The 9162-nt window shown below is 40.7% G+C and overlaps 1 protein-coding gene across 3 annotated transcripts in view; it reads right to left on the reverse strand.

Moving 5' to 3' along the window:
- myo1b (myosin IB) overlaps nucleotides 1-9162 on the reverse strand; it is a 58058-nt gene that overhangs the window by 44938 nt on the left and 3958 nt on the right. For all 3 annotated transcript variants that reach the window (XM_024286293.2, XM_024286292.2, XM_024286290.2), the window contains exons 2-3: nucleotides 6876-7022; nucleotides 1320-1435 (exon numbers count right to left, since the gene is read on the reverse strand). In XM_024286293.2, the coding sequence (XP_024142061.1) occupies nucleotides 1320-1435; nucleotides 6876-7001 (242 nt within the window). In that variant the 5' untranslated portion in view covers nucleotides 7002-7022. The remainder of the gene's footprint in view (nucleotides 1-1319; nucleotides 1436-6875; nucleotides 7023-9162) is intronic.

The following is a 9162-nucleotide window of genomic DNA, read 5'->3' on the forward strand; positions in this document are numbered from 1 at the left end:
AGTCCAAAAATCTAGCAGAATGACAATTTTAAAAACCGTAACTTTTTGACATAATTATGAAAAGTTAAAATGATTATTCCAGAATAAATCAACTTAAACCTTAAATAACTTTCAATATTTTACTCTCCATAAAAATATAATTTGTCAAAATTATACAAGTTAGAAATAAGTGCAAGAAAACATCTGATCATTAATAACAATAAAATAAAATGATCTGGAGGGCCGGATCCGGCCCCCGGGCCTCGAGCTTGACAGTCAACGTTTCCATGGCAACCACTTTCACCCATCAGTAGTGAGCTTGTTGGAAGGCCACGCCCCTACCACATGAAAGTGAGCTTCGGTCTAGTGTTTTGAATGTTGGGGGCCACAAACTTTTAAGGCATCTGATTGGTCAGTTTAAAACTAATAGTTGTTTCTCCATAGAAGTCTATGGGTACAGACTATACAGTCCTTAGAAGTCAGAAGGGAGGGGTCCCTCAGTCCAGTTATCATATACAGTCATTATCCCCACCTCCCTGCAGGAATGGACTGACACGTACTGCCCTCCAGCAGTTGTGTTTCTGCTCTAAACCATCACATGGATTCTGAGGTTTCCTCTGAAACTCTTTGGTTTATAGGCAACTCACCTCAACGACAGTGAAATTATTTTTATGCAAATCCTTTCACTGAAAGCAGAACGACTAACAACCGAAAGTTATTCAAGTCTGCAGGTCCGTCTGAACGGAGACTTTCATCGTTTACAAACCCAAACCCACAGTGGGGGAGTTTTCTGAGCATCAAGCACCTGACCTGAGGCTAAACCTGTGGGACATTCCCACCTGGGGAGGGCTGGCAGCTGTCAGGAATGTCGGCCCTCGTTTGAATGATTGACACCGCCGGGAAAACCCACAAGCTCCTCCCACATCAGGTTTGAAACCGGGCTTCTGTATTTTGATTCTATGAAAATGCACTCCGAGAAGATTTATCCACCGACACAAAAACCCGACTGTGGCAGACTGCACCGCAGCGCAGATAAAAATCAAGCAGCTTTGGTTTTGTCTGCAGGGACAGGAATAATTCGCTCTTCCTGTCTGCGTCTCTGAGGGCTTTGCTGCAGCCCACAGCCACAGCAGGCTAATTGATGAGTGCTGGTCTTTGTTGGGTCTTGGCAGGCTCAGCCGAGCACAGTTGGTGTTGGCAGTGGACAGATGGCCCCCCGCTGCACTGAATGACCAGCCAGAGCACCTCAGTGATGAAGCCATAATCCTTTCAGGTTCAATCACATTTGAAACGACACTTTGTGGTTCATCCTAAAATTCAGAACGTGGGGCTGGACTCACATGTGGGGGCTGAGCTCGTAGAAGTTCCTGTTGCGATACTCCTCCACTTTCTCTGGCGTGTAGATGGGCAGGGAGCGGTAGGGGTTCATGGAGATCACCACGCTGCCGATGTACGTCTGCAAGGAGGAACAGTTCAACAAATGAGATTTTCTCAGCTTTGCACCAATGACAGGAGCTCCTCAACACCTTTCAGTCCGTCCGTCCGGACATTGAAAGGTACCAAGACATTTGATTTGAACCCTTCACACCTATTGATGCAAATATACATCAAATTACTTTTCTTAATTTAGCATCTACTCAAAAGGCAAAAACATGAAATATTTCATTTTCACAGCTGGTAATAAATGTGGGCATTAAGGGGTTAATAGTTTTGAAGCATTGACGCCTATAAAGTTAATCTGAAGGCACACATGCGGTTCTGGTGAGGTTTTAACCAAGCTTACGTTAAGTTACTGTACATGCTGGGAGCAAAAAGAAAAGTTAAATGGTCACAAATTTAACAAAAACATTGTAGAATTTAAAGAAGCTCAAATGAACCACAAATAATCTAAAAATCTGCAGGTTTAAAGGAAAACTGAAGGATATAAATGAGTGTTTTGATATTTGATATCAAAGTCCTGGTTTTTATTTTTATTAGCTTTCACCGTAGAAATTTGTTCTTACAGAGTTTTTGTTCATTCTGCAAGTAATACTTTACTAAAAGAATGTTTAGAAAATAGACAGTTAAGCTTTTGGCACGTCCCATCAGAGGTCGCCACGGCAAATCAGCTTTCACTCATTCACACGTTTGGTTTAGCAGAGATCTTTTCCACCGGATGCCATTCCTGACACAACCCTGTGTTTTTTCCGGGCTGGGGACCGGCACAGGGGGACTCTAGCGGCTGACACGGCTCGCATAAATGCAAAAAAAAATTAAAAAAATAAACCACACACACCACAACGAAGATCGACGACAAAAAACAAACACAATGGCAAATTGAAGCGGCAATAGCCTGAAACTGAATGAAACTTTAAAAAAATAAAAGTCTGCGATTCATCTCTGTTGTGAATCACTTCTGTTGTGTTTTGGCTTTTTGTCGTTGTGCTTCGGCTTTTGTTGCCACACTGTGGCTTTTGCTTCTGTGTCATCCAGCGTGGGACTCGGACTTGGTCCTCTTGTAGATACATATTTAAAGGGTCTTTCCTCAGACTGGATAATGCCCAGTCAAACCCCGATGTCCCATGAGCCGGTCCTGCACGCAGACAACTGACAGAACTGGAAAATACAGTAAATTTTAAATTTACCTCAATTTAAGAACAGGTTTTAGTAAAAACAAACTGTGGTAATATTTATTTTCCAGTTTTTGCGTTCCCCCCCCCCATTTGATTGCATACAAAACGTTATTTTGACTAGAAAAGTTTCCTGGACTTTTTTTAAACTCGTCAAAGTTAACCGAATCATAAAAATGAAATTAACTCCCCAAACGGCTTCAGAGGAAACTCAAAAACTGTGTTTGAACGCTTTTACATAACAGACACATTAATGCAAGAAAAAAAAAAAAAAACTTGTCAGATTAATTTGAAGGTGTGAATCAAACCATCATCCTCCTACACTGCAGCAGCACTCAGACATCACCGTCAGGCATCAACCTGACCCCCCCCCCTGCTCTCTATGGTAATGGCTGTTGCATAAGCTCCTCTCAAATGAGTGGAGCACGGCCTTCGCTATGACAACACCTCCACCTCCCACGCCACAGCGGGGGCACCGCGGAGGATGTGAGCGGAGCGCAAACACGCCGTCCCCTCCAGAAGACCGGATCCTGAGCTCAACAGTTTTCAGCATTTCTGCTCAAATTCTGAGGGAACTGTGAAACCTGGAGCTCCGGCGCTCTGAGGAGGAGGAGTGTTCAAGTGTTTACATACTTCTGTGGGAGTTCATTCCTGCTGCTGCCCACCTCACATCCACACGGTTGATGTGAGGTGGGCAGACACCTTCAGGACAAAAAGGAAAAACATGTTGGCTGTGACGCAGCAGCTGAGCTTAAAGAGCCTTTAGAGCAGTAAACATTAAAACGCACATTTCTGTGGATGCACACATGTATACATATATAGTGCTGCAGGTTTTTGGGCCAATTTTTATTTTTTAATCTTTACTAGTGTCTGTGGGGGACATGAAATCCTGTCCACCTTTGTCATGGGAGGGACCACGCAACAATATAAGGGTGGGGTCATCTGGACCCTATAAAAGAGTAAAGGGGTTAAGGGGAGCACAGGTGTGTCATGCAATTTCCTTAAAGCTCATTCAGCCACCTTAACCCTTTACCTGCCTGCTCAACAAAATTTTCAGAAACGGTGAGAAAACACGTTTTTAAAAATATTGATTGTGTGTATCACTAAGGTACAGAGCTCCTAAAGGGACATAAAAAAAAAATTTCCTCCAAAAATTGAAATAATAATTCTGGTTAGTAACAGAAGAGCCACGGATGTAACTGGTGTACATCAATTAGTAACCAGAACTTCTTTTTTTTTCATTATTTAATTTTTGGGAAAAAAAAAAAAAAATCTGGATAGGAACTGGTGAGCATCAGTTACTAACTAAAAAGTGTTTTACTTTGATGTCCCTTTCGGGGTTCCATACAAAGACATTAAGCAATACAGTAAAATACTTTTTTGTGGGGTTTTTTGGGTAGTTAAAGGGTTAAGGGACAGCGTGAAAACGGAACGTCCCATTGTTGGGTGTGTGAGAAGGAGGGTCTACGGGCAAAGATACCCGGCTTAGTTCAGCAATCAGCCATTGTTTATATATGATGATAGATTCCATGTTTGTGGACAATTAGTGGTGTGAAGCCTGTTGTGACAACAGTGTTGTGTAATTGGACTATATAAATAAAATGTAATTGTGTGGAAAGTTTCTAAAGGAAGTTGGAGGGACTTTTGATGGTACGGGTGATACTGTTGTACAGTATCCTTACGCCACACTCTAGTCATCAGTAAGACACGAGTATTACATGAATAGAGTGAGAACGTGAGGAACAGGTCCCTCATTCCAACAGGCTGCACACAAGGAGTTTAAATTTATCCCGTTAAAAGACCTTGTGCAGTCACAGCAGGGATTTTTTTTGTAAAAAAATGAAAGATGACATTTTATAATAAGATTTCTTAACAAGCTTTGACAGATTAAACATTGTAAATGTTTATAGGATGCTAGTACGACATTTATTAGCACAATAAGGTTCATTAACATACTTTAAGATGCATAAACATCTCAAGTAAAACCATTTTCTACAAAGGCCGTATTAATATTGTTTTGGATTTTGGCCCCTTGTGCGATTGAGTTGGACACTCTTACTCTACGGGTTCATTGACCGATCTAAGGCCCTGATACTTCCTGTGGACCACCAGTGTGCCTCCTATGATTTGTTCATTTTTCACCCACTCTATCCATCCATAAGAGCAGTTGTGACAGAGGCTTGAACAGGACTATCCCAACCTGGTTCTCAAGATCAACCACTGAGCTTTGTTTTCTTGGATACATCAAATTCCGGTGTTGTCAACAAGAAGTGAGGAGACAGTTGGAAGCCAATGAGGGAGGTAGATCTCCAGAACCCGGACGGGCAGGTATAAACCCATCAGGCCCAATGGATTATCTAGAAAACCTAATACATTCAAATCCACCAAGAGCATCAATACTCAAAATTGTTCCTAGATTTGTAATTAAGGTTTTGACACCAGGTTTTTCCCAGAAAACATGAAGCTCCATCCTCCATTTACCCCCAAACCCATATTTTGACAGAAGCGAGTTCTTCAGCCAATGCAGACACATCAATGTTTGGATCAAGTAGGTTCTCCAAAACGCCGGGCCGTCTGCTGATAACCTCAGAGAATTGCATGAATGCAAAACACACAAGCCGAGACTTGTTAAGTTGTTAGGGAGACGTCGCTCTGAACTGTCCCACCCAAGATAGAAACCAACCCCAAAGGTTTCTTCCCAACATCCAGACACAAGAGGAAGATCATCTTTTGACCTCTTTGATTGCCTGTTATGACATTCATGATGTGCCGTCCTTCCGGAGGACAAAGATGGGTTTTCTTCTGCGCCGAGCTGTCATATGACAGTGTTGCTGCTGCTGCTGCTGCTGCTGGTGGTGGTGGTGGTGTTAGTGGGGGCATTACTGCAGAATGACATCACCCAAAGGAAAACGCATTCACAGGCTAAAATCGTACACCACACTGTTATTGGATAAACACAGGCTCCAGTGCTGTTCCTGATCATTCCTGCTGAAGAGTGAGTGGTGCTGCCAAAAGCCTTACAGGACACACTCAACATTTCATCTTCACATGCAGCAGCAGAGCCGCACTGAGCCAAAGAAACATTAATACAACACTGAAATGTAGAATTCTCTGAAACTAAAACCCAGGATGAGATGAGGTGACATCATAATCCTCTGGAGTCACAGAACCTGGAGAGAACCACGACGCAGAAGCTTCTTCCTTTAGATCAGGGTGTAAACTCAATCGCAAAAGGGAACAAAATCCAAACACACCTCAGGTCACGGGCCGAACAGGATAAACATTTATTGAACACTAAAACGACATTTTTAAAAACGTAACTTAACATAATTCTGAACTAGATATACATATATATATATCTAGTATATATACTATACATATATATATATATATATATATATATATATATATATATATATATATATTTTTTTATATAAATTAGCCTTTAAAATAAAATATACAAAAAACTTAGGTTGGCCAAAACAGCTAGTATGTAGCTGAAAAAAAAAAAAATAGCTAAACTTAAAAAAAAAGCCTGAAAAAAAACTGAAAAAAGCCTATATTGGGCAAAAACGACTATGTAAATATTAGCCTAAGAAACTTCGTAGCATGCCATTTTTAAAACCAACTTTTTAACATAATTACGAACTAGATGTATAGCATAATCTGCAATTATGATAGTGTGGATGCTGTAAGCTGAATTTGGCCGATGTAGATGTTGGTGCCGATAGCTGAAGATGCTGAAATTGATTGCTGAAAACACTAAAGCTGATAGCCAGCTGAAATTAGCCAAATTGTCCTAAAAAAAAAAAATCGAAAAAGAAAAAAAAAATAAGTTAGCTAAAACAGCTAGCATGGAGCTGAAATATTAGCCAAACTCCAAAATAGCCTAAAAAAATGTAGTAAATGCCAAAATAGTAAAAAAAAAAAAAGCTAGCAGAATGCCAATTTTTAAACTTTAAAACCATATTTTCAACATAACAATGAACAAAAAAAGGCATCAATAGTATTTTGGAGTACATCCACTTAATCCTTAAATTCATCGTTTTACTCTCTATAAAAATATATTTCGTCAAAGTTATACATGTTAAAAATAAGGGCAAGATAACATCGGGTCATTAATAACAATAAAATAAAATGATCTGGAGGGCCTCATCCGGCCCTCGGGCCTTGACTTGTGCTTTAGATCAAACGACGTCCTGATGAAAGTCTTCAACCACAAGCGTTCATCAGTTTGGAGGACGGTTCATCCATATATAAAAACAAAAAAATAAAAAACAAACTTACGTAGATTTCGTTGTGTTCGAAGCGCTTCTTCAGGTTCTCCAGAAACGAGTCTTCAGACAGGGGTTCCAAGAGGACCATGTCCCCCACCCCAATCATGTTGTCCAGAAGTGACGTCTTCACCTCCATGTTGGCTGTAGGCGACCCCCCCTGCATGAAAGAGTGACAGTAAACCTTTAGAAGAGAACCAAAAGGTTTACGAGACAAAAACATCCCGATTCCGTTTCCTTATTACGATTCCTGGACATTCCATTTCTTATTAAAGACGACTGCTGGTCCCTGATTTGATAAAAACACAGTTTCCCATGTGAGAGAATGTCTCAGGAAATTACCCAACTGAAGAATGTTGCCCCCCCAGGGTCCCAAATGGGAATCAAAGTGACCTAAATAAAGAAAATGACCACGAGAATCCACGTCGGGGTGGACGGTGACAGCCGAGTCTGCAGTTTTCAGAGCGGCTGTCGCCCTACCCCCCCACCACCACCGCCGCCGCCGCTTTGGGGCAGGGGATTAAACAGGGGGCCGGGACATACACCGAGGCTCTGCTGTTATGACAGACTCCACACCGACAGGCAGACCCCACCCGCCCGCCACTCTCCCGGCGCCAGCGTCGCTTTCTGCACCGTCAGGAACAAATGAAACATCCATCAGGCAAAAAGCGGAGAGCGGCAAGTGTGAATATTTCATCGACACGCCGACATACAGCAGCCTAAAAGGAAAGCCGGAATGACTCCGGCACCAATAATTGATGGGGACGACTCCGGACGAGTTCATTAGAGGCCGGTTCGTCAAGTCAGTGGAAAAACACTCAAGTGCACGTGTCAAAGTTTAGCCCCGAGGGCCGGATGTGGCCCTCTGGGTAATTCTATCCGGCCCTCCATTGTTATTGTCATTAATGGTCCGATGTTATCATGCGCTCATTTCTAACTTGTATAATTTTATGGAGAGTTAAATAATTTGAGGTTATTTAAGGTTTAAGTTGATTTATTCTGGGATAATATTCCTGCCTTTTTAATATTCATAATTATGTTCAAAAGTTATGATTTTAAAGTTTTAAAAATTGGTATTCTGCTAGCTTTTTGGACTATTTTGGCATCTATTAAAAATTTGTAAGACTATTTGAAATATTTCAGCTACAGGCTAGCTGTATTGGCCAATTTAGGCTTTTTTTTTTTACTATTTTGACGTTATGCCATTTTTTCAGCTGCATGTTTTATAAGCCTAAATTAGCTAGCTGTATAAGATTTTTGTTTGTTTTTAGGCTAATTTGGCATTTAGCAAAAATTTTAGCTGGCTATCAGCCATCAGCTTCAGTGTTTTTAGTAATTAATTTCAGCATCTTTAGTTATCAGCGCTAGAATCTTCAGCAGCCAAATTCAGCTTACAGAATTCACACTAGCATCATGACAGGTAATCCTACATATTTAGTTCATTATTATGTTATAAAGTTACGATTTTAAAAATGTACATTTATGGCTGTGAGATTTATGGCTTTATGGATGTGAGACCAAAGATCTTAGGAGATCTGGGTTGTATGTTCCTTTACAAGTTATACTGGACTTCCCTAAAAAAAAAAAAGTCTCCACGGCTCAAGTCTTTGACTTCTAACAAAAATCTATGCTTTAAAAAGGTGAATTTAACCATTATCTTATACATCAGTCTATGCATGCTGCATAACAAATTCACACTCATACCATCAGCTTCTCAATAAATAACCAGCCCTGGCCTAACACTGGAAAAAGTGCAACTGTGTCCACTTTTTCAATGGTTTTTGACTGGAGACGTTTGGAGAGCTGCTAGATTGGCCAAAAATGACTTTCAAAAACTCTGCACTTTCCGTTGTAATTTACATTTTTTAAACCAAATTGGCAACAGTTTATGAAAGAAACCAACAGAGTTTCACACAACTAATCTAATGGCTAAAAATGAGAGAAATCCTGATTGTTGCTTTGACCACAAAACGATCACGACGTCAAACTAAACCGTTTATCAGCAGCAGCTGAAAGGCAGAAACCAGGCAGAAATGTTTGAACCCTTTAGAAAAAAATTCATTCGATAAAAAAGATGGGTTGTATTTCTAAGATTTGCCCTAAAAAAATAATAAATTTGTATTCAAAAGAGGAGAAGCCAAGAAAAAAAAGCTAATTTTCAGCAGTTAAACATCCAGTTGAATTAATTTGGAAAGGCTTGTTGAGTCTGAAGGCTTCCCTCTTTTCTAACACCAGTGTGAGGATGACACCCCCTTTGGAAAAAACAGATGCTGGAATGTCTCCACCTGGGGAGAATAGTG

Source organism: Oryzias melastigma, linkage group LG21 (assembly GCF_002922805.2).
Source record: "Oryzias melastigma strain HK-1 linkage group LG21, ASM292280v2, whole genome shotgun sequence".
Lineage (NCBI taxonomy): Eukaryota > Metazoa > Chordata > Actinopteri > Beloniformes > Adrianichthyidae > Oryzias > Oryzias melastigma.